Source organism: Poecilia reticulata, chromosome 9 (assembly GCF_904066995.2).
Source record: "Poecilia reticulata chromosome 9, P_reticulata-male-v2, whole genome shotgun sequence".
In the NCBI taxonomy this organism is placed as follows: Eukaryota; Metazoa; Chordata; class Actinopteri; order Cyprinodontiformes; family Poeciliidae; genus Poecilia; species Poecilia reticulata.
Genome location: NC_088838.1, coordinates 32910544 through 32936349, shown reverse-complemented (window position 1 = coordinate 32936349; position 25806 = coordinate 32910544). Strand labels below are relative to the sequence as shown.

Below are 25806 nucleotides of genomic sequence, written 5' to 3'. Positions count from 1 at the left end.
TCCTCCACTCACATCGGCTCCACTGCAAACCAATAATGAGCCTCTAAGTGTTTCTTTAAACATCTTAATTGCTTCAAAAGCGGCTCCGTCCCTTTAAACTACTGTCTCAATGCTTCTCAGTTTGACGAGACGGGAGAGAGAAATTTATGGAAGATTTAACAGCAGACAGTAAAATGAATAGTCCTTAATAATGGCAATGCAAAAGCTTTTATTGACCTGGTTTACTTCACTGATTAGAGTGTTTGATGTGGCTTAAAATTAGAAGCAGCTCAAGCATCAGAGTTCTGCTGATCAAAACAAAAACATTTTGAGTTTTTTCTTGAAGAAAAAAAAAGTTGTGAGCAAAACATGTTTCCTAACTAAGGATCACCTCTGTGGTTATTTTTATTTACACATGGAAAAGGTCAGAGGAATCCTTGTTTATTGACGCTGGGAAATTCACACCGCACCTTTCAGATTTTTATGCATAAAACGCTCAAAACATTTTTTTTCTTTTCCTTCAACTTTCCGATTACGAGCCACTTTCTGTTGTTCTATCACAGAAAATCCCAGTAGGGATTTTAAAAAGCAAAAAGCATAAAAGATGCAAGTTTTGGTTAGTAAAAGCTTAACATTAAAAGAAAACAGGTTAAATAAAAGTTTATTAATACACTGCAAAAGCACCATATCTTACCAAGTTGTTTTGGTTTAGTTTCTAGAGCAAATATCTAATTACGCCTCAGATAAGGCCAGACTAACAAGTAACTTTTTATCAAGAAGTAGGAGCTTGTTTAAGTAAATAATTTCTTAATATTGATGAAAAAGTTCAGGTTTTATTGGCAGATTATTGTCCTTACAGGAAAAATGTCTTGTTCTAATCAGAGTTGGGCAGTTATGTTTACTTGAGTCATTTTTTTTTTTTAAATGTACTTTTAGGAGTATTTTTACTATGCTGTACTTTTTACATGTACCTGAGTAATTTTATTCTGAAGTATTTTACTGGTGTAACATTTCTGGATTTTCTACCCACTGAATGAAAAACAAACATGTTTTACCTAAAACGTCACCACAAACACTCACCTGCAGTTTTTGTTAAAGTTTCATAACATTTTTATTGAAACTCATTTTGAAAAAAATTACTTTGTTATTTTTTGTTACTTATTAATTATTGTCATTTTTATCCTTAAAATTTCCACTTAACTTTACATTTTGGTCCGTCTGATGAGGTAATTTTTAAATATTACATGATTGATCATTTGATCAGTACTTGATAAGACTTTTTACCACATAGTTTTTTACTCTTACTGTAGTAATTTCCTGGATGGATACTTTTCACTTTTACTTTTGAGTGTAAATATATTAAAGTAGTGCTGCTCTTACTTGAGTACAGTTTTTTTCTTCTCTGTCCACATCTGCTTTAACAAATTACTGACTTAAAACAAGCTGCTGGTGAGTTTAATCTTATTTAAAGTGTGTTTTTAGCAGAAACTACCTGGTGCGGTTCAGTGTGTTTGCAGCGTGTTGGTGAGGATCTGGGCTGCAGGGTGATGGTTTGCCTGCTGAACGTCGGCTGAGTGCGTTCGCTGTTTAACGCCCGGCCGCCCGGCTGCTCTCTGGCTCCGTTTTCTGGGCCATTAAGTCCTGCAGCCGCTCCGATGGCGTGATGAGCAGCCACAGACGGGAGCGTCCATCTTTACAAGCTGGACACACATGGGTCCGACCGGGCCTGCTTCTTTTTTTTTTTTTTTTTTTTTAGACACACCTCGTATCATTTTAATGGCCGCCATTTAATCTCAGGGCAACCTTGTCATGTGACAGGCAACTCTTCATCCCGGCGATTTAATTTCTTCTCCTTCATAACAGCCTCACTAAACGCTGCCGGCCCTGAACGCCTCCCACACATTCACACAGGTGAAGAACGGATCTTCTGTCTCACAGGTTCTTACTTTGAGTCAGGGGGTCCAAACTGCGGCCCGGGGGCCATTTGTGGCCCTTTCTCTGAATTTGTGCTGCAATTAAAGAACGATGCAAATTTGACTCCTCCATTTTATTTGAAATAAGGGTAAAATTATTTCCGACTTGATTTCCTTAAGATTAAAATGTAAAGTGCAACACAGAGCATTTGTCTTTGTAGAGCTAAGCCTTTACAGTAAATACAGCCACGTTTATCCAGATACTTTCAATATAAAGCTGACTTTGCTGCACCCAAACCAGCTTTTATCTGATTTATTAAACTTAGCTAAATATACCAAACATTTTGAAAAAAATAGGCCCGTTGCAATTAATCAATTAATCAATTAATCACATGATACATTAAACCAAACTAATTAATTTCCCTCTGCATCACTTATTGTTTTTCTGTTTTCTCTTTTTCTACAAAACCTGGATGATAAAAGTCTGGTGTTTTGGTCTCAACTAAGCCGTTTTTTTAAGGATACTTTTATTTACAGAGACTTCATAATTTACTTTATTTGTTGTTTCTGTTGTTTTTGTTTCTTTATTTTGGATATTTAAAATGTTCCAGTGTTAAATGCTCATTAGACTTCAAAGTTGAGAATGTCTTCTTCCATTATTACCTTTATTTTACTTGAAAATGGTGTCAAAACAACAATATTATCATTTATCTCAATAACAGAAATGTTTTGTCAGGACAGACCGAGACTCAGATCCTGTTCTTAAACTGAGAATAGATTTATTTAAAGCCAAAAGCTTTTCCTACAAAATCGTGCCATTTTATAAGCTTTTATTTTAGTTTTTTTTATTTTCACCGTTTTTAACCCACGTGACAATAAGTGCTGCTCTAAATTCTGCTCACTTAAGTGCAAATCGATTGTTTTCAAAGCTAAAATCAGAAGTACTGAGTGATATTTTCCTAACTGTCTCTTCGTATTTAACGCTACTAAGGCAAGTTATATTTGATTTGTGTCTTGGCAGATTTCTGTGTTTACTTGAGCGTTATCTCGTTGGATCGGTACGGGTGGTGAGTGTGGAGTATGAAAGCCACAGAGCTCTTATCCCCTCTGGATCAGACCGAATTACCATCTACTCTCACATCTGGGCTTTTGTCCCCCCCCCCCGTTTCTTGGCAGCAGCAGAAATGATTGCACCTTCATTGAAAGCCTCCCTCCTTTTCCCCACAGGACAAGTGGGAGGTTAAAAAAGCTTCCTTTTGTTAGTCCACACAAAGACAGTTTAATAGTTTAGAAACCTTATATATATAGTGCTGAGTGACTGCGAGGAGGGCAGAAGTTCATTCCAGAAACAAAACTTTCTCAGGTGAAGTTTGTCTTGTTACAAACTGCCTCCTGAATTGTTTGTGAGATTTGTAAGTCAATACATCCAGGTTTTATTTCCATTTCACACAACGTTCCGACACTCTCACATTCAGAATTGCTGCTATTTCTATCGGTACACAACGATTTTTGATGTATTATGATGATAAATACACTCAAACCCATCGCTTGATTTTGAATTTTCCAAAGTTTTCACAAAGTACCAACCATCCGTCGTCGTTTCCTGGTCGTCGGCGTCGCGTTGGGTTCGTTTCAGGAGGTTCGTAATCGAACTGGTGCAGACCAACAGAGCAAAGCAGGTCTTGGTTTAGTTGAAGTGAACGATTCGGCTGTGAATGTGAAACAGCCAGGGACCGCTCCAATAGCAGGAAGTGGACGACAGCACAGGGAATTCTGGGTAAATACCACCAAACCAAACGCGCTAACTAGCGCTAGCGGGAGAAATGGCTCATGAAATCCTACAGCCACTAAAATCTGATGCCACTCCATTATTGTTTACGTTTTATGAAGAAGGAAGTTGTATTCAGTCTCTTCTTCAGAGGTTTTTGTGTCGTTCCCTTCTGTGATTCTTGGTGCAGCGCCCCCACAGGCCAGGAGGGGAACAGGTTGCTCAAAGGGCTTGGTTGGTTTGGCTCAGAGCTGTGGGAAAATGGAAGACATTTTGATCCCAATCAAACTGAGTCTACTGGTTTGAAAGCATCGTTAGAGTAACCGTTAAGAGTTACGATTTGACGGTGGAAGGAATCCGGAGAACTCACTATTTCCAGATTTTGTTCTCCATGTTCTCATGAAGACAGACTATATCGTTTGTTTTGTGTTAACATCATTTTCTTACAGTAAAATAGATGACAGAGAATTACTTTAAATCATCGGATGTCAAAAAAAATCCCCTGATTGGACAAAGGGAAGCTGGATTTTTTTTCTCCTGGAAACGTTGGGTATGAAATGAGATCATCTCTGCAATAAGTGAGACACAGATAAACATGCAGATACCAACAATCAGCGGACATTTGGTTAGCAAACCAACAGGCCTCCACTGCTAATTGAGAACGAGGCTTTCTGCTGTTTCAGTGGTTTAACTGCGCAGCAGGGCAGAGGATAGGCAAACGATGCCAAGAACACGTGTCGTGATTTAACGTCCCAGCGGAAACGAACACGTCCGCTCGGTTCCAGCCTTTAATGGCGTCGTACATTTCCTGCTGATGAACGAAGGCAGAATTAACAGTGAGCGTGCTAATTCACCACGCTGCTGTTACTGCTGTACAAACAGAGCGCCGAGGAACAAAAGCTACTCCAACATTAGTGTTAACGATCGAGCTGTCAGTTCTGAACTGGTGACAAACTGCAGACGAGCAAAAGTCGGAGTCCGAAACCAATCAGGAAGTTAATGAGGAGAAAAATTACTCCTGTTTTCCTTCCCAGCTCTGCTGAGGAGAGGAAAGCGGGAAAAGCTACTACGACTGGACGGATTTCATTTGTGTCATCTGACAGGGATCCTTCAAAATAAACATTACAGATTATCTGTAAATATTCTGTGGAATAAAGTAGCTAATAAAAATGACATTTCACACATTCTTCTTCATTGCAAACGTAAACATAATGACTTTAAATATTTAAAAAAGCAAACAAACAGGAACAGAATAACAGGAAAGGTCACAAATCCCCCTTCAAAATAAAAGTTTGCTTAAATTAAAAGGTTTTTGCTGCATTTTAAAAGATTCAACAGGAGATAAAGGAGCAGTATTATTTAAACATTTTTTAGGTTTACATCATGTTATAATGTTGTTCTCTCACTAATAAATGGAGCTTTGCCTTGATTCTTTCATGCATGTCTGAGAAATCCTTTTATCTCCATGGCAAAACACCTGGGTGGACCTAGCCCCGCCTTCTAGACACAGCTCCTCCCCCACTCAGCTCCTTCAGACTAGCCATGAGCAATTAGCAAACACCTGCTGAGCTCATGTAAGGAGCTACATCTCAGAGCAACGCTGGTAGAAACGTTGTTAATAGAGGAGCCATGTTGTGATGACTTCCTGGAGGCGGAGCTTCAGAAAGAGCAGGGGCTTCTTAAAGCGACATAAAACGATGAACAGTTTTCCTTTTGTAGATATTTATCAAAAGATCATGTAACAGTTGCGGCTCTAAACGAGTTTTATTTAGCAGGACTGATGGCAAAATGGCCGACCCATCGCTTAAACATATAGGTTTATCTGTCCACACTTTAAAAGAGGAAAATGAACTCAGATAATCAGAATAAATATGGAATATTGAAGTGAAACCTGTTCTGGAAGTGAACTCTGACTGTGTTTCTCCCCGCAGCGTTTTCACCCACCAGCTACGACTCCACCATGACCTGCCGCTCCATGAGCGCTCTGGTTCTAAACGACGACAAGGCCGAGTGCGAGGCCGGCGGCCAGGCGGCCAGCTTCACCGTCGACACCATCAGCGGCGACACCAGCAACTAGAAGAAGAAGAAGAATGCCACGATAAGTTCTCACCTGAACTCAAACTGTTCAGCTGTTGAAGCAGATTTTTGTTCCTGATTTCTGTTCTGCTCTGAGTCTCTCTGTTCGTAACTGAAGGGAGTTAATCATCCAAAACTTGACTATTTTTTATGATTCCTAATTAGAAAAAAATCAAGACTGAATTAGATTACACAAAATAAAATACAGAGCTCTCAAAAGTTTACACACCTGCTACACCATGACTTATTATTTCAACACATTTTACACCTAAAGTTGGAATATATGTGCGCTTAAAAATCATTTATTATCAGAAAAATTTATACAACACTGCAAAAAGTATTTTTGGTCTGTATGTGCAAATATAACACTTATAAGGAGCTTGTTTTAAGTCAGTACGTCATTGATATTGATTAAAAATAAACTTGTTTCACTGGCAGATTGACTGTCATATTTACCACTTCATTAGTGAAATAGCTAGAACTTTTTCATCAATAATAGGGAATTATTGATTCAAAACTAGCTCACAGTTCTTGCTGCATTAATTATTAGTTAGTTTTGTCTCATTTTAGATGCATCAAGATATCTGAATTAGAAACTATACAAAAATACTTGGTAAGGTTTTGTGTTTTTGCAGTGTAGACGTTTTCTCTAATCCAACTATGGTGAAGACATGACTGCGTGTAAACAGCTTTTTCCCCTCTAAGAGATTCACTTCCAGGTTCATTCTGAGGGTTTAGAGCTTCATTATATGTGGAAAAGTTAAAGATTTATCATTTTTTCCCAACAGAAACCTGGGACTTTAACAGGTGTGTAAATTTTAGGGTCGCTGTATTGGTCAAGCTTGTATGTTTTGATAAACTACATCCTGAAACACTGGAATCAAGGTTTTATTTCTTTAAATTAAGTAATGAAATTTGGTTAATTGGACTTATTGTGTGCATTAATTTGACATTTTACACAATATAAATAATGCAACTTTACTTTGGTGTATTTTTTTTAATCCAGTAGGTTAATTTTCTCTGTTTAAGGATTGTTTTTTTTTCTGCTATGTTGAGCAGTTTTCCATTTATTTTCATTTTATAATAAACAAGATTTGTATTAATCACTCTGAACGTTTTGGAGCAGAGGAGTTTTATTTTCTTTTTTTTGTTGTAATTTGCCAATCAGCCACTAGATGTCGCTGGATCTTGCTGTATGCTCCCTTCTGACATATATTTTGATTTTTCCAATCAGACACGATGTTGTTTTTCCAACAGAATCACATCAGGTGCAAATAAATCTCATTAATCTCACATCTGTGAAATTCATTTTAAATTTTTTTTTTTTTTTAACTTTGCACAAAAAGACGAAGATTTTATTTATTTTTTCCTGAACAGCAGTGTGATAAATGTTGAGTCCGAGTTGTTTTAGAAATGTTTGTCTCCGGGTTTGAAAAAAGCAGAGCGAAGCGGCAGGTCGTAAATCTCGCTGCTCTTCCCTCTGTGGGCGTGTGATGATGAGCCGGATGCTTATTTATGGCCTCCTTTATTCCTCTGGATTTGCATGTGTATTGTATATTTAACCCCTTCTCAGCAGAGGTGTTGGCGCCGCACGCCGGTTATTGTTTACAATTTTTTACCCACTTTGGGACGACCTTGTAGAGTGAGCTGAAGCATCGCTCGATAACACAACATTTATGGAGAAACGCCTCACATCTGGCTGAAAACTTTGGAAAGTATATTTAAAATAAGGATCTTTTTTTTATTATTTCACCACTTTATCAGCAATAAATGGTTTACATTTGAATCACATGTTATTTTCAGATTTGACTTATCAAATCTGAATATTTTTTAAAAATCCCCATTTGAAGAGCAATTTGAACATTTAAGACTTTCTTCATTTCTTCAGTCACTTTTTGCTCATTTGGAAACTATCAGATGATTTGGCCAGTTTTCATTTTCTTCAACATTTTCTGGCATTTTAATGAGTTTTCCAGATCCTCCATCATTCTGAGAAAAAAAGATACACAAACAAACAAGAACAAGATATAAGCATTATTACTAGAACATGTAAATTATTATGTCAAAAGGGTAGATATAATTTGAATTGAAGTTAGCACTTTAGCATTAGCGTCCACTAGCGTTAGCATAGCTAATGTTTATGTTTAGTGTTAACTTCTGAGCTAGCAGAAAAATTAACTAAAAGATCCTCTAACTGATTATAGTTATTTTTGCTCCGTATTATTTGCATAAATTTGCATATTCAGACTTTTGTTCATAGATTTGTATTGCCTTGTTCCTGAAAATGTGCTTTATAATTACCTTTACCTTAGATTATATCAAAAATATTCAAAAGAAAACACATTTGCGGCTCAGTCGGTTTCCACTGTGCATATTATATTTACGTAAAATATTAAAATAGGCAGTTATAAGCGTTTTTGAAAGAGCAAGTAAAACATAACTTTATTTTAACGAGGTCCTAATTAAAGTGGCAAGCACTGTAAAATGTCAAACTAATCAATCTCTCACTAAATACGTGATCGTCTGAGGATTTTAATCATTTTTCTTGGATGCCTGAAATGGATGTAAGTGGAACTTTGCTTTTCCACTCTAAATTTATTAGGATTCGTTTCCAACGCGTTGGCCACAGACGTAATTTGGAGCTTTCATGTTTACGTCGCTACATGTTTTAGTGGAATAAAAGTGCTGCGAAGTGATGAAGTGTAAATGTGAAGCCGTCCTGGGGACAACATAAAACCAGACAAAGAAAATTACTTGTATTTTCTTTTCCAGCACGGTGTTCATCGGATTCTGCCCCATCTGCTGTAATCAATAACATGACCGTCTTGTTTTTTTATGAAACGCACTTACTCTTAATTTCATCCACCAGTGGTTTTAGAGAGAAGAATGTGGAGTTACCTATAAGCTTTGACATTATAAATCACCTCTTGAGACCAGATTGTGCGGCAGTATCGATTGATCCTGATATATCACTGAAATTTACTGTCACTTCTGTTTTCAATTAAAGATACAATCAGTCAGATAATGACTTAATTGGATTTTACAGAAGATTGAGTTTTATCGCCTTGTGCTTTACGAGTTTAGTTAAGGAAGGCCGTTTTATCACCGCTGCCGCTGACTTGTCCTTCTGTAGCTGCCGGCCCGTGTACAGCGGCGGGTAGAAAGTGTCACAGGGTCGCTTTTCCTTGAGCTGCCTCGGCCTCCATGAATCACGGCTTCCGGTGATAGATAAAATCAGGCCGGATCGCGGCTGGCAGAGTGATGGCGGCTCGTTACTGACAGGAAGTCTGCGGGGCTCAGAGGTGAAGGAGGAAATGTTTAAAAAGCTGCGGAGGCGAGTTTTAAAGACGCTTCATGACAGAATCAGGCAGAAAATCTGATGTATTTTAGCACATTTCTGGATTTTATCTCGGCACAAAGGGTTAATTTCACATTGCGTTTCTTGAGATATAGTGGAGTTTGGCAGTAATTATTTTATCTATTTGAGTAACTTTTTAAAAAGTTATTCAAATAACTACTTAATTTTTACTACTAGAAGTAAAAAAGTAACTTAAATAAAAAGATGAAACAGTTCTAGCAGATTATTTCTCTTATGGGAAAATGTTTTGTGGTCAGAGTTTGGTAGAATAGTTACATTTACTTGAGTAACCTTTTGGGAATAATTTACTTTTAGGAGTGTTTTTACTGCACTTTGCTTATTCCTCTTATTTTTAGTAATTTTATTATAAAGTTCTGCTCTTAACTGGAGTCACATCTCTGGATTTTCCACCCACTGAATGAAAACCAAGCATGTTTTAACCAGACACAGACCTGCAGGTTTTGTTAAAAGTTTTTTACTGAAAGAAACTGATTTGGAAAAATTATTTTGTCTGATTTTGTTATATTTTTGTTACTTATGTAAATTATTGTCATTTTTATCCTTAAAATACCAAAACTTCCACTGAATTTTACATTTTTGATCTTTCTGATGGTGTCATTTTAAATATTAAATGACTTTAATTTGATTCTTAATACCTGAGTAGATTTTTACCAAATACTTTTTTACTCGAGTAACTTCTTGGACGGCTACTTTTCACTGTCACTTGAGTTAAAACGTGTTGAAGTTGTGCTACTTTTACTCTGACCCTAAATACATGATATGACTTTAATAGAAATAAATCCTTGAGGTTAAATCAGGAATTTCACTCAGAATAAAGCCGAGTTACAGACGCGTCAGTGGCTGTTTTTCCGGCTGCAGAATGACTGATCTCTCTCTCTCTAATCCAGATGTCAACCCCGTTCCTCTGAATGGGTTTGGGGATTTTAAATCAGCCTCTCCGTGACAGGAGTCCTGAGTGGCGGCGCCGCCCCCAATCAGCCGCTCATAATGAGCCGAGGTCAGGAGGTCCGCTCCACCCCGAGGTCATTAAAACAGAATAACTGTCAGGTCGCCTCTTCACGCTGCAGAACCCAACTTTGAATTACTGTTTATGTTAAATATTAAAACTCAAACACCAATGCATAACTCTCCTGCGGGCGTCACACTTCTGGGAACTTTGTAACTGACGGCCATCTTGGCAGCCAGTTGCTGAGGAGTTGCTATGACGACCCATAAGCTCTCGCCTCGTTCCTCACATAAAAAATATGAGAACATTAAAATTATTACACAATTAAAAATTTGGAGCTCTGCAACACGAAGATGGACTCAAAAAGGTCATTTTCTGAAAGAGGGACATAAAAACCCAGAACTCCTCACCTGGCCCGGTTTTTAGCTTCACTTCAAATTCTAATTATTTTATTTCTTAACTCAAACAAAACAGAGAGCTCAGGAAAATCCCCACCATCACATCAGCCATCAAGTTCTGCAGAACCCGGTTCTGACCCGTTCACTCCCAGCAGGTGCATCTAAAACACGCAGACGCACTAAGGTAGGTTTTCTGTCTCTTCCGCTCATTTCTTCACCTTTTTTTACCCACCAGCAGCAGCAGCATCCCACCACAACATGCACTGATGCATCATGGGAAGTCCCTCAGGTCCGTCAGAACGTCACTTCATGACGCTGGCATGATGCATCATCTGCACCGAGATGCTTCCTTATTAACTTTGTCGTAAAATCACAGGATCAACTAGCTAACTACTCGTTAAGTCAAAGAAATATTAATTGAGCTTCAATATGTGAGTTAGTGAAAAATAAACCGACCTGCTATTGAGCTCAGCAGCTCCTGTCTGCTAGCTGCTGCTGGCTAGTCTGAAGGAGCTGAGCGGGGGAGGAGCTGTTTCTTGAAGGCGGAGCTAGGTCCACTCAGGCATTCTGGGCAGCTGACTGGTTGCCATGGAGATTTCAATGATTTCTCAAACATGAAAGAGTCAGAGCAACAGTATGTTTTGATGAGTGAATAACATTCTAAATGACGTAAAGCTAAAAAGCTTTTACATGATACCGCCCCTTTAACTTTGTCACACCTGCAAGACGATGGTTTTTATCACTTTAAAGAAAAAGGCGGGAGTGGGAACCTTTTCCCAGGATGCACCACAATGAGGAAGTGATGAGCTCAAATGGAGAAAACTGTTAGTTTATTTTTATTTGTTACTTATGTTTTTTAAGATTTTTTGTTTTAAATGACTTGTTGGTGGTGGAAAATTACCAAATGTTAAAAAAGAACAACAAAACAATATTTTTGTTTTGTTTTACTAATAATTTTAGGACAAACAACAACTTTCACATTTTTATTTTAATGTTAAGCAGGATATAATATCGAATTGTGAATTTCAAAATGTTTCATTTCTGAATAATTTGGAGATTAAATCTGAAATATGAAGTTGACCTCATATGACCTTTTATTAATTAACTAACAATTGTTTTAGTAATCAATTATTCTATTGATTTTTCTGACAATTGATCGATTAATCAGATAAAAATTCAGCTGATTTATTCAAACACTAAATTATTTTCTGTACAATAGTAGATATATATTAAAGTATGAAAATAAACAACTGAATCAGTTTGTTTTTTAAATAAGAAAAATAATTGACTAAAACTTAACAAAATGCCTTTCAATTAGAAATCTTAAAATGCAAATTGTTTTTTTTCACGGTTTTGGCTTAATTGCTGCTCTGCTTGTGTTGTTCTTTCAGAAAATTATTTTTTTTTTAGTCTATAATCCATCAATTTCTAAATTAACCAATGATTAATCCGATTAATCGTTTCAGCCGTTTGCGTTTTTTTTTGTTCGTTTCTCCTTTTCCGGTTTAACTGCTCTCTAATTTCCGGTGCTAGTTGTTTATTTCGGTCCAGTAATGATCCCTACATGGGTCTAAATAACTGCGCAGAGCATAAAACACGAGGACAGCCTCGCAGGCGCGCAACTTGCAGCGCATCAAATTAAAGGGAAGCTCATCAGCGCGGTGTAAACTTTTATTCCGGTTTGTGTTTTCCCCCAACATGAATAAATTTATTGTGCGTTCGCCCCGCAAGCCTCCGGTACTTTAACTCCCACAAATCTACTCGGCCGGCACAAACTGCAAAGCCACTCTAGTCACCTTGAAATTTCCTCTGCTATTTTCCAATTAAAAGCTTAATAGCCCTGGAGACGGGCTCCATGCGGCGAAGTTTACCGGGCTCTTATTCTGAGCGAGGCGCGCCGCTCGGATCCCATTATTTGCTTGAATAAACCTTTTTTACGGTCAGAAATGGGCCCCGGCTTTGTCCGGTGTTATGTTTCAATGCCCTCTATTAGTCCGGCGGAGGGGACATATCAGCGTCCTGCGCGCGGTTCCCAAAGGCCCTTTTATACCCGCGGAGAGCTAATCATCTAAGTTATGCACGGCGGTGTAAAAGGTGCGAAAGCCATGCGCATGCGCGCTGTCTGTTTTGTTTGTTTGGATTCTTTTTTTTTTTTTTTTTTTTTGCGCCCTGAAGGCAACGGAGCAGGAAATTAAATGAATCAGCTTCAGAGCAACAAAGGCGATGTTTGCTAACAAATAAAGAAGGTTGTGAAATTATTGTGCTGACTCCAAGTTGTGATATTTATCTTAAAGGCCAGAAAATAAAACACGAATATTTGACCACAAAATGGCGAAATTTGACATTTCAGAAATAAAATTGCTCAATGGGAACACTGATATTTTCAAAAAACTTGTTTGTAGATTAAAGGTTTTGGCAAAATTGCGATGGTAGCACTTTTTTTGTTGCAGCTCATGAGTCACGTGACCAGCAACGGATGTTACCGGCGCAAACCACGAAGAAGATAACAGGAAGTAGTTTTAGTATGGTGACGTTGCTTGTTTTTTAATGACTTATTTAATTGTAAAATTGTGGTGTTTGTTGATATTAACTGAATACTGAAATGCATTTCCAGCTGTATTTCTGATGGAAATGTAGCTACTGAGGATTTTCAAATGGAGGATGTGGCTCTGCACCAAGGGTGCAATGTGTAAGGGGGCAGCAGGAGCTTAAAAAACTGAATGCATATCTGAGTTAACCTACAAACAATTTTTTTATTGCTTTGTATTATGTGAAATTAATTAAATGTCCGTTTACAGTTACTGTAAAACTCCAATTTAGTGAAAAAGTGTTTTTTTCCTGCTGGTTTTAAAGAATTTTATCCCATAAAAAAGTCTAAAATATCTCAGCTAGTAAAATTTTCCTCTGATCATTTTTACACAAATCATGGATTAATTGACATAACCACTCGGCCCAGGGAAAAGCTCACTGAAGAACCACCTCTGTTTGAAATTGCATCTTTAAATTCAGCTTTTATTCAGTATTTATTGTGTTTGTTGGATAAATATGAAGGATAAATCTGCAGCTGTCTTTCAGGAGGGTTTATTGTTCATTTGTGTGTTAAGTGGGACCATGTTCTGCTCACATGCAGGGCCGGCCCAAGGCAATGTGAGCTAAGTGGTTGATTGGGGCCCCCACGACAAAATGCTAAATATATTTTTTCGTTTTAACACAAGTTTTAAAAACAATAAAACAAGAAATCAGTAGGACAAGAGAAAACAAGAGCAGAATAGGTAGCTTAGCACTTTTCTGTTTGAAAATGAGTTGGAGAAGTGAACGCTGAAATAGTTCTCAGTTAAATCAAATATATTAATTACCAGTTCAATAATTACCAGGTTGTGGTTTTTATGTGTCTGTTCAACTTGCTGTGCAGAACCAACAAATAAATTATATAACAAAAACACAAAGATTTACAAACGGACTCTATTTGGGTCTGTTGTTGGGGCAGCAGAACCAGGGACCTAAAAAGGCTCAACAGCCTGATGAAGAAGACTGGTTCTGGTTCTGTTCTGGTTCTTTTTCTGGTTCTTTTTCTGGTTCTGTTCTGGTTCTATTCTGGTTCTGTTCTGGTTCTGGTTCTTTTTCTGGTTCTATTCTGGTTCTGGTTGTATTCTGGTTCTGTTCCGGTTCTGTTCTGGTTCTGTTCTGGTTCTATTCTGGTTCTGTTCTGGTTCTATTCTGGTTCTGGTTCTGGTTCTATTCTGGTTTTGTTCCGGTTCTGGTTCTCTTCTGGTTCAGGTTTTATTCTGGTTCTTGTTCTGGTTTTGGTTCTGGTTCTGTTCTGGTTCTCTTCTGGTTCAGGTTTTATTCTGGTTCTGGTTCTGTTCTGGTTCTGTTCTGGGGGCGACTGTGGAACCCTGACCTTCATGAGACGGTCTTAGGAGAACAGAGCATCTGCAGTCAGAGGCTTCTTCAGATTTGCTGTAATACAGACTGCTGCAGGAAATCATTCCTGCCAACATCCATCACTATCTACAATAACTCTGGAAAAATCTGAGTTACAGCAACTTTTAATTTCCCTTTGGGATCAAAAAGGTATTTTAGAAATTGATACATCCTCAGAATAATTACCAACTACTTGCCAAAGTACACAAAGTAGATTCTTTATAATCTGTTTTATAACAACAGATAAAAATATAGAAAATAAAACAAGAAACTAAAGATGATAATGATAGAAAATAATAACAATCTACTAAAATACTAACAGAAGAAATGTAAAAAATGTGAGTAATGTAATGTATTTATTTTAAAACTGGTTGATCTTTTTATGATGTGATGCTAATGATAATTAGCTACAGGAATGTTAACATATGGTGTTTACACGCCGGTTTGTGCGGAGCCCAGATAAAAACCCGGCTCGGGGCCCCAAACAGTCTCGGACCGGCCCTGCTGGCCTGGATATGTTTTGCAGCGTTTGGCTACTGGTGTCAGTGTGATGCGTCTCTGCGCTGTCAGTGGATCCTCCGCTCCAACTCCTCTTGTCTTCATCCTGTCATGCGTGCACTTCCGGCTCCATCTCCCTGACTGATCACCGCAATCCTCCCGCAGATGTTCTTGCGCGCACAGGAAAACCCGCCGACAGAATGAACGGTTACGGATCCCCGTACCTGTACATGGGGGCCCCGGTGTCGCAGCCCCGCGCACCGCTCCAGAGGACGCCCAAGTGCGCCCGGTGCCGGAACCACGGCGTCCTGTCGTGGCTGAAGGGACACAAGCGCTACTGCCGCTTCAAGGATTGCACCTGCGAGAAGTGCATCCTCATCATCGAGCGGCAGCGCGTCATGGCGGCGCAGGTGGCGCTGCGCCGGCAGCAGGCCAACGAGAGCCTGGAGAGCCTCATCCCGGAGTCCCTCAGGGTGCTGCCGGGCATCGGCGTGAGCGGGGCCGGTGACGGGAGCCGGGGAGACCCGCCGGCGAGGAGCGAGGAGCTGGAGCTGCGGTGGAGCGGCGCGGAACCTGCGCAAACACGCACAGGTAACCATAGCAGCAGCTGAAAACCCGCACATTTCAATTTAAATGTTGTTTTTTATAAAGTTGGTCCGGTTAAAATAACACAAAAACCTTCGATATAGCATAACAACACTTTCAACGCGCAAAATGCCGAGTTTTAGATCATTCAAGACAAAAAACATTAACATTAAAGTATTGATGATTGAAATGTTTATTTACTGATGTACAGATAATAATCAATAACCACTGAAAATGTGGAAAGGAGAAAATAAACTTCTGAACTTCTTTTAACATGTTTTTAATTTACAAATGAAGGAAAAGATTCTGAAATAAATTCAAATGGATGGCGAACAGTTTAGTTTATTTATTTACATTTAACCGCCTGTTCACAGCAGATGAGCCGGAAGCTCAATTATTACTCAGCGAAGATTAAAAAGTTTCCAAGATTACGAACCTAAACAAACAAACAAACAAACAAACAAACAAACAAACTCTTTTATGAGATAAAATATCAGACGAAGCGCAATGAATATGAATATACTTTGTGTTTGTATCATTTATAATAACTGGGGAAAAACAACCTCATTCTTGCTTTTTAGAATTATTTAACAACAATTAAGGATTTTTAAAAACTTATTTTAGATTTCTATTAAAAGACCAATGTAACTAATATATCAAAATATACTAATATATCATTATGTCTAATAGGTCAAATTGCCAATAACAGAAGGAAATTCAGGTGAATAAAAAGCAAATAGATTTTTAAAATGTTTATATTTTTAAGTAATACATATACATTTATTTATAAAAGTCGATTTATTGACGTTTTGGTCCAAAAAGAAAACAGTTTGTCTGTATTTTCTCTTCTTCTGCATGACTGACAAATCTCCGCCGTTGCTTGGTAACAATGTTATCTGATGATGACGTAATGCAGCTGGAGTTATGATGGATCAGATTACTTAATCTGTAATCTGAATTTTGCTCTTTTTGGCATGACTTTAAAAATCTGCAAGGTTGAGAACATTTTTTAATTTATTTGATTAAATTATTCAATGAAACGAAAAATGACGAAAGATTATAACAGTTTAGTATAAAACATCTACATCCGAGAGAATAACAGGATATTTTATTTGCACCTTTAAACAAATAAAAAACAATCAGAGGCATAAGAAAAGCAGCTGCAGGTGAAAACATGGCAGTTTAATCAGGCCACCTTTAATATTTCCTGTTTTAAATATTAACAAATTGCTACTGTCATCATAAAAAGGAGAAGATTTCCGAAAACAAAATCTGGAGAAAAAAAAATGAAACTCAGAAAAATTCAAGTTCTTTCTGAGATTTTTTCTTTTCTTTCTTTTTTTACTTGTTTTTAGAAAATTGCCAACATTTCAAACTCAGTAATTTCACATTTTTTTCCTTGAAAATGTATCAGATTAATATCAAATGTTGACTTTGCAGACTCAGAAAGGTTCACGTTGATTCTAGAAGGTTTCTGAGTTTTATTTTTCTAGAAGATTTACAACAAATCAAACCCCAGAAATGTTTTTATTACCTGAAATGTCTGAGATTAACGTCAGAATGTCTTTTTTTTCTAAGCAACTTTTCAGACCTTTATAACTGAGAAATTTCCCTTTTTCCCCTTTATTAAAAAAATACTGAGATTTTTTTTTGTGGAAATTTACGCCTCTTAATAAATTACATTTTCTCTGATATTCAAGCTGTTTTTTCTCCACCACCGCTCTGAGCATGCGCAGTCCTGTCTTATTCCAGCTGATTTTTGTTTTCCTTCATGTGTTTTAAATGTTTGGGTGACAGAAGCTGCGGATGACGGCCAAGACGAGGCGTCGGGAGGTGAGAACACCGGCAGCTCCAGTGACAAGGAGCCGGACCCGGCCAGCTCCCCGGAGGGATCCAAGCCCAACTCCTGCTACACCCCGGAGCCGCCGGAGGCCGCCCCGCAGCCCGACGACAGCCGCTACAGCCTCCCCAAGGCCGGCGGCGCCGACAAGGAGGTCAAGGCCGAGAGTCCGCAGCGACACCCCTCCGCTTCCGGGGAGCCGAACCTGCTGATCGAGGGCCTGTCCGGGTCCATCAGCCTGCCGCTCAGCCTGCGGGCCAACCGGCCCCCGCTGGACGTCCTCAAGAAGATCTTCCCCACGCACAAGCCGCCGGTGCTGGAGCTCATCCTGCGGGGCTGCGGCGGGGATCTGGTCGGAGCCATCGAGGTGCTGCTGTCCAGCCGGAACCCGGACGGGAGCGCTCACCCTCACGCGGAGCCCCATCCGGTACCGGACGGCCTGGTTCTGCCGCAGAACGGACACCTGTTCGAGCACGCGCTGGGCTCCTACCACCCGGTGTCCTCCTCTGCCAAGTGGTCCGTGGGCTCCGCCTTCCGGGTCCCGGACTCCCTGCGGTTCGGCTCGGACTCCGCGTCGGGCGCGCTGGGTGTCCCGCTGCAGCACCCGTCCTTCCCGCAGCCCGCGCGCTACCCGCTCATGCTGCGCAGCTCGCTCACGCGCAGCCAGAGCGGCCCGTTCGTGCACAACGACGTGACCCTGTGGAACACCGTGGCGCTGCAGCAGCAGTACCAGCTGCGCTCCGCCGCGCAGTACGTCTCCCCCTTCGGCCCCGCAGCGCCCGCGGGCGCCGGCGCCTCGGTATTCCGCGGCTCCCCGATCATCCCGTCCAGAGCCGCCGAGGAGCCGCGCATCAGCATCCAGGAGGAGAGCTGCACGCTGGGGCCCAAGGCGGGCCTCTACTCCCCGGAGGAGGACTACGAAGAGCGCTCCGACTCCGCAGACTCCCGCATCCTGAACGCGTCCACCTGAGGCTTTGACCCGTTAAGGAACCAAAAAAAACAAAACGCGCCGATGTGGAAGGACGCAGAAATGTTTCTGTTGTTTAAACCGTTTGAACAACACGGACGAGATGACTTGACCAAAACTGGATGAATGTAACGGACTGAGCTTTTTCCTGTCAGCATGTTTCTCTGATCAACTGCATGTTCAAAACGCCAAATAAACCCGATCAGCTTCATTTCTGTACAGTTTGTCATGCTCTTCTTTTCAATCCAAGACAATTTTACTAAGTTGCTATTTACTAATTATTTTTCATGCATTTATAAACCTTTACAATAAATGAGGATGGAGCTCCATGCCTTTAAAAACATTAATTTGTTACATGTACAACTGACTTTATTTTAGTTAACATGAGAACTTCATTTACTTGTAACAAATTAATTCACTTTTCTAAATTGAATCACCTGTTTTCATTTTTCAGAGGAACTAAATTGCCTGACACGAGTTTAAAAGGGATAAATAAAATACTGAAAGGTTTGTAAACATACGTTTCAAACTTCTTCTTAGTAGGAAATTATCAGATTTCTAATCCATGATTTCTCTCATCAAACTGATTCTTTGGGATTTAAAAGCAGAAAGATTTGTTATCAGGATTATTATTATTATTTTCTCATTTTGACACAACTGGAATAATCCTGCAATTAATTAGATCCGTGCAATTTAAAGATCTACAAACTTTTCACGTCTTTTCATATTTTTAATCACTTTCATTTATGATTTTCCACTTTTAGGGACACAAACAGTACAGAAATATCCTTTTATTGCCTCATGAAAACAGCTGATGAGTAATACTTTCACGCAAAGGTAGGAATATAAAACATACAAACGGAATAAAGAGCGACATACTGTGTAGTGAGGTCAACATTTCAACATAAATGCAATTATTAAAAAGAAAAACACTCTGATCCAAAGGAATGTGCAACTGAGTTGGTTCATTCAAGAAATGTACAAAATGTTGATGCATTAAAATGACAATAAACTGCAACAGTGGAGATCCGTCCAGCATAACATTCAGTAAACCATCCTTTGTATGTCTGTATAATGGAAACACTGGTGCAGCGCCGTCCAGCTGCAGCGCGTCGCTTTTCTTTTGGTTTCTTAAAAACGTGTTAAATGCTGCCATCTAGCGGCGAAACAGAGAAATTCAAGACGTTTGACGTTATTAAATCAGATATACAAACAAGCCACTGTTTTCTTCTAAGCCGTTTCTTTCAGTAACAGAAGGTTTGAAGGACAAAAACAATCTTTTATTGATTAATTTTAATAATCTGGTACATGTTTGCAGATGACCCAATTATTGATTGAAAAGTCTACCAATATTTCTGATTAGTTGACAAGCAACAGGTGCAGTCTGATCTATTAATATATCTGTTTTTTTATCCCCACAGATTATTTGTTACAATCTTGGCTAAATATGAACATGGCGACCATTTGAAAATTTAAAATAGTCGATGTTTGTGCCCCTGCACATCTTTTAAAAAATATCCTAAATTAGTTTATCTCGCAAAACTGCAATGGAAACTGATTTTTACGAGTCACAGTCACATGATCAAGAACCGGATGTTGCCACCAGAAGATGACAGGAAGTAGTTGGATGATGGTGGAACAGGTGCGCAGCATTTTTTAATGATTTTCCGAGGGAACAAACTTATTCATGCGTGATTTTAATTGTGTTTCTCACTTAATGGAAACGCTGGAAATGTGAAATTGTGTTTTGTTTTCAACATCAGAGGAATACTGACAACGTTTTGTGCACATTTGAAACGCAGCTAGTGAAAGTTATCGGTCTGGAAAAGGAGCCATTTTCTAAAGCTTTGGGACTCCAGCAAACCTCAGTGTGTGAAATGTTATCCAATTATAATGACTCAGTCTGGAGATCAGAAAAGAACATCAGTAAGCCTCAGATAAGGTCAGAGTTCACGATTCAACAGTAAGGAAGAGAGACTAGATGAAAATGGGCTTCATTTCTGACCAGAAGCATTTTTATGACCCACAAAACGTCTGAGAAAATATTCTGTGAACTAACAAAATAAAGATGGAACTCCTGGAAGGTTTCTCCTGTCATATTTGATGTATAACAAACAAATAAAGATTATAGTGATAGTCAAACACGGTGGTGGCAGCATGATGGTCTGGAAAACTGGATTCCTGTCCTTAAGCAAAAACATTTGGGTTACACAGCAAGACAATGACTCTAAATATACCAGCGGGTCCACGCCTGAATGACTAAAACATAAACTCAGACAAACATTTCAGAAGTGCCTAGTCAAAGTCCAGATTTAAATCTGACTGGGAGTTCGTACCATGACCTTGAGCAGGTGGTTGGAGCTTGGAAACCCTTGAAAACCCTTGAAAACCTTCCAATGAGTTAAAAATCATGGAACGGCCAGCGGCAGCCATTTATCACACAGGACCAGATTATTATGGAAACATCCATTCAAAAATAAAATAAATATTTTAACATTTCTTATTTTCTCAGCTTGTAGAGCTTTTAGAAAAAAAGATTTATAATTACAATTTAAACCCTGAGAAAGAAAGAAAGAAAGAAAGAAAGAAAGAAAGAAAGAAAGAAAGAAAGAAAGAAAGAAAGAAAGAAAGAAAAAGAAGGCGCACCTTTCAGATGAATCCGGTCCTGTTTATCGTTCCCAGTCTGCCCCCTAGTGGGCAGAATGGGACTTTCAGCTCGTCTTTGGAAACATTAAAACTTTACTGAGTCTGTTTGTGATTTCCAGGACAGAGAATCTGTGGAGATGATCTGAAGCCCAGACCAGAACAGAAACATTTTTAAAAAAATCAAGAACGTTTAAAGTTCAGAAGCTAAATTTCAAAGTGGGGAAATGATTTAAGAATGCAGATGTTCGGCTGTGATCCACGGAGTGTGTGACAGTTTCCTGCCAGCTGTCCGACACGTCCTCCTGTTTGTTGCACGTTAGGCCATGAGAGGTCAAGGTGTCGGAGACAAATGCTGTCCCGCCTGGTTTAACGTTCAGCTGCATGTGTCGTCTGTCCGTCAGAGGCTAATTAACGTAGCAGCGACCCGCTGCACCGCTGCGCTGAGTGACCACAGCTCCGGTTACAGCGGGACGAGACGCTGCCGGTCCGTCAGGCCGCAGAGGTACAGCAAAACTACAAGAAACTACAGCAAAACTACAAGAAACTACAGCAAAACTACAAGAAACTACAGCAAAACCACAAGAAACTACAGCAAAACTACAAGAAACTACAGCAAAACTACAAGAAACTACAGCAAAACTACAAGAAACTACAGCAAAACTACAAGAAACTACAAGAAACTACAGCAAAACTACAAGAAACTACAGCAAAACTACAAGAAACTACAGCAAAACTACAAGAAACTACAGCAAAACCACAAGAAACTACAGCAAAACTACAATAAACTACAAGAAACTACAGCAAAACCACAAGAAACTACAGCAAAACTACAAGAAACTACAGCAAAACTACAAGAAACTACAGCAAAACTACAAGAAACTACAGCAAAACTACAATAAACTACAAGAAACTACAGGAAAACTACAAGAAACTACAGCAAAACCACAAGAAACTACAGCAAAACTACAAGAAACTACAGCAAAACCACAAGAAACTACAGCAAAACTACAAGAAACTACAGCAAAACTACAAGAAACTACAGCAAAACTACAAGAAACTACAAGAAACTACAGCAAAACTACAAGAAACTACAGCAAAACCACAAGAAACTACAGCAAAACCACAAGAAACTACAGCAAAACCACAAGAAACTACAGCAAAACCACAAGAAACTACAGCAAAACCACAAGAAACTACAGCAAAACTACAAGAAACCACAAGAAACTACAGCAAAACTAAAAGAAAACCACAAGAAACTACAGCAAAACTACAAGAAACTACAGGAAACTACACAAAACTACAGCAAAACCACAAGAAACTACAGCAAAACCACAAGAAACTACAGCAAAACTACAATAAACTTCGGCAGAACTACAGGAAACTACAGCAAAACAACAAAAAACAACAGCAAAACCACAAGAAACTACAGCAAAACAACAAAAAACTACAGAAAAACAAGAAACTACAGCAAAACTACAAGAAACTACAGAAAAACAAGAAACTACAGCAAAACTACAAGAAACTACAGCAAAACCACAAGAAACTACAGCAAAACTACAAGAAACTACAGCAAAACCACAAGAAACTACAGCAAAACTACAAGAAACTACAGCAAAACTACAAGAAACTACAGCAAAACTACAGGAAACTACAAGAAACTACAGCAAAACTACAAGAAACTACAGCAAAACCACAAGAAACTACAGCAAAACCACAAGAAACTACAGCAAAACCACAAGAAACTACAGCAAAACTACAAGAAACTACAGCAAAACCACAAGAAACTACAGCAAAACCACAAGAAACTACAGCAAAACTACGAGAAACCACAAGAAACTACAGCAAAACTACAATAAACTACAGCAAAACTACAAGAAACTACAGCAAAACTACAAGAAACTACAAGAAACTACAGCAAAACCACAAGAAACTACAGCAAAACTACAAGAAACTACAGCAAAACTACAAGAAACTACAGCAAAACTACAGGAAACTACACAAAACTACAGCAAAACCACAAGAAACTACAGCAAAACTACAAGAAACTACAGCAAAACCACAAGAAACTACAGCAAAACTACAAGAAACTACAGCAAAACCACAAGAAACTACAGCAAAACCACAAGAAACTACAGCAAAACTACAAGAAACTACAGCAAAACCACAAGAAACTACAGCAAAACTACAAGAAACTACAGCAAAACTACAAGAAACTACAAGAAACTACAGGAAACTACACAAAACTACAAGAAACCACAAGAAACTACAGCAAAACTACAAGAAACTACAGGAAACTACAGCAAAACTACAAGAAACTACAGAAAAACAAGAAACTACAGCAAAACTACAAGAAACTACAGAAAAACAAGAAACTACAGAAAAACAAGAAACTACAACATGCAGCATGAGAGAGACAGACTATCAGATCGGATGGATGGATGGATGGATGGATGGATGGATGGATGGATGGATGGATGGATGGATGGATGGATGGATGGATGGATGGATAGATAGATAGATAGATAGATAGATAGATAGATAGATAGATAGATAGATAGATAGATAGATAGATAGATAGATAGATAGATAGATAGATAGATAGATAGATGGATGGATGGATGGATAAACATCTGTGCCAACTTCATTTCATATATTCCTTAATTACATTTACTCTGATGCATTTAATTAAGATTTTTTTAAAATCTACTTTTATGTGGTACTTTTTACTTTCCTACTTGAGTAAAATGTCTGGATTTTCTACCGACTGAATGAAAAACTAACACGTTTTAGTCACAAAAATCCAAATGTATTATAATCTGAAGTAATGATTTAAAGTTTGATCAGTTCATTTTTACCAAATACATTTTTACGCTACTTTTAGGTGTAGTTTTTGGTTACACTGTCCCACCTCTGCTTACAGCTTTCTAACAATAAATCATCTATAAGGTTGCATTTCTCCAGCTAGAGAAAAATATGAAACTTTTCTTCCAATCCAAGAGTTGGAACATTTTTGAAACTCCTCCCGGGTCGCAGGGGGTTCCTCTCCGGAAAAAAGAGCAAAGATCCCCGTGTGATCCAGTGGAACCAGTTAGATTAACTCCTGGCTCTGCGGAGCGGATGTTTGGCCCGTTAAAAAGCGCCTGACACAGACAACACTTTTCACCTGGACGCTCGGATCCTCTTCTCCGGCCGTCCGGCTCTGCTACTTCAAAGCATTCCTGGCGTGGAGACGGCAGCGCGGGGTGGCCCGCTCCTAACCTCCGCAGTAAATTAGGGAGAAGAGGCGGATAAAGCTGCACCTGCAGGCCTGACGTCTTCACCTTCGGCACATGGAGGAGCAGTTAGGAGTCATCATCTGGAGGAAAAGCCGCAGTTTAGAGCCGCACGGTCGGGAAGTCGGGCCAGGGGAATGTCAAAGGGAAATAATATATTTGTTAAACACTCAACATCTGTGAAATTACTGAAAATAATCGACATTTTGTGTTCATGCTGTCAAAAAAAAATCCAAAGAGAGACATTTATTCAGCATATGGTGGTTCGTTTTTTATTGGTTTACTTGAAAATCCTAATAATAAAAAAAACACCTTTCTCTCTTTAAAACGCAGTCCATCCGTGACGCGAACCCAAAATACCTCCACGTTCTCCTTTTCACGCCACGCCGGCCATTAATTTCCCCGCCGTGGACAAAAGCTCGGAGGCCTGTCGTGTCTTATCTCGTGGTCCGTTCCCACAGCAGTCAGTCGACTCTGGGTAAATAACTGCTTGTCTTCTTTAATCCTTCAGTAAATCTTACTGGAAGGCAGCAAAATGCACACAAAGGGACATTCTTTTGTCTTTAAGAGCCTCAGGTCACACCCAGCGATACTAGAGCAGGAAACATGTGAACATATCTGGATTATCTTAATCTCGATGGGTTTAGGATTATCTTTAAAATGGAATCAGATGGAAATATCAGAGGCTGGCCAGGGAGTAACTGCGCTCCACGCTGACTTTGTGTTTTTGCCTTTTAATCTCTTGTGGGATTGTTGTGAAAACATTCTGGTCGTCCTGCCAGGAGGACAAACTTCAACCTGCAGTTTGTTTCACAATAGCTGCGTTTCCATTACAAATGTGTGCAAAACTTAGTCAATATTCAGCTGGTGAAGAAAAAAAAACATAATTTCGCAACTGATGTGTTTCCATTAAATAAGAAACGCAACTGAAATAATATAATAAGCTTGTTGACATGGTAAGTCATTAAATAACTTTATTTAATTACTACTTCCGGTTATCTACTTCATGGTTTGCATCTGGTTGTTGATCATGTGACTTGTGTGATGGGAAAGAAATGCTCTCATAGAAGTTTGCAAAAATAAACCAATTTTATTTATTTATTTTACAAAACTGGGTTTTAAAAAGCAATTTCAAACAACAGTAGGGTCCATAATTAATTCATTTTATGTTAATTTAGCTGCTAAAATATAAAATACACATATAGAATACATAAATATCTCCATCTATATATCTGTAGCTCTCTCTCTGTATATAGCTATAGCTTTGTGCTTTTGGGGCCCTCTTGTGGTGAAGCAGCTTATCTCGCATACCCCTTGGGCCGGCCCTGTGTCGACCCCCCCTCCCTCCCCCAAGCTAGCTCGTGATTAGCTTTCTTTTTGATTACAGGGATAACTTTATGCACCAACGTTGAATTAAGGTCCTGTAGCAGCTACTAACATTGTAGAACAGGTATCCTTTCCACTTTTCAGAAAGACTTATTCAGATTATTGCTATTTTCAGAAAAACATTACCTTAGAAGATATCAACTTACAGTTGACCGTTACCATTTCCAGCCGTTAGGAGGACTAGCTTCCGTCCCGCCCCGTGAGACTTCAGCGCAATCCTATTGGCTGG

The 25806-nt window shown here is 39.1% G+C and overlaps 2 protein-coding genes and 1 long non-coding RNA gene across 6 annotated transcripts in view; 2 read left to right on the top strand and 1 right to left on the bottom strand.

The window, feature by feature from the left end:
* The window catches only part of dmrt1 (doublesex and mab-3 related transcription factor 1), a 28019-nt gene extending 22059 nt beyond the window's left edge, over positions 1 to 5960 (top strand). For both annotated transcript variants that reach the window (XM_008419378.3, XM_008419377.3), the window contains exon 5: positions 5592 to 5960. In XM_008419378.3, the coding sequence (XP_008417600.1) occupies positions 5592 to 5737 (146 nt within the window). In that variant the 3' untranslated portion in view covers positions 5738 to 5960. The remainder of the gene's footprint in view (positions 1 to 5591) is intronic.
* LOC103470738 (uncharacterized) lies at positions 3049 to 25790 on the bottom strand. Of its 2 annotated transcripts, XR_534525.3 has the most exons (4): positions 25704 to 25790; positions 24083 to 24274; positions 5552 to 5733; positions 3049 to 3911 (listed from the first exon to the last, which is right to left on the bottom strand). It is a non-coding gene; the product is annotated as an uncharacterized LOC103470738 (long non-coding RNA). The 2 variants fall into 2 exon arrangements; XR_534526.2 differs by lacking the exons at positions 3049 to 3911; positions 5552 to 5733 and adding an exon at positions 15353 to 15454 and having other exon boundaries at positions 25704 to 25787.
* On the top strand, positions 14208 to 18484 carry dmrt3a (doublesex and mab-3 related transcription factor 3a). 2 transcript variants are annotated; one of them, XM_017306467.2, is made up of 2 exons: positions 14208 to 15466; positions 17219 to 18484. In XM_017306467.2, the coding sequence occupies exons 1-2, from the start codon at positions 15082 to 15084 to the stop codon at positions 18274 to 18276; spliced, it is 1443 nt and encodes a 480-aa protein (XP_017161956.2). In that variant the 5' UTR covers positions 14208 to 15081; the 3' UTR covers positions 18277 to 18484. The 2 variants fall into 2 exon arrangements, with proteins under 2 accessions (XP_017161956.2, XP_008417601.2); XM_008419379.2 differs by having other exon boundaries at positions 14209 to 15472; positions 17264 to 18484.
* Positions 25791 to 25806: the final 16 nt, after the last annotated feature.

Excerpts from the sequence above, each read along its gene's own strand:
- dmrt3a (XM_017306467.2), top strand. The coding sequence starts at position 15,082 with ATGAACGGTTACGGATCCCCGTACCTGTACATGGGGGCCCCGGTGTCG. Across the intron at positions 15,467-17,218 it reads CGCGGAACCTGCGCAAACAC|CTGATTTTTGTTTTCCTTCA; the intron begins GCACAGGTAACC and ends GTCTTATTCCAG.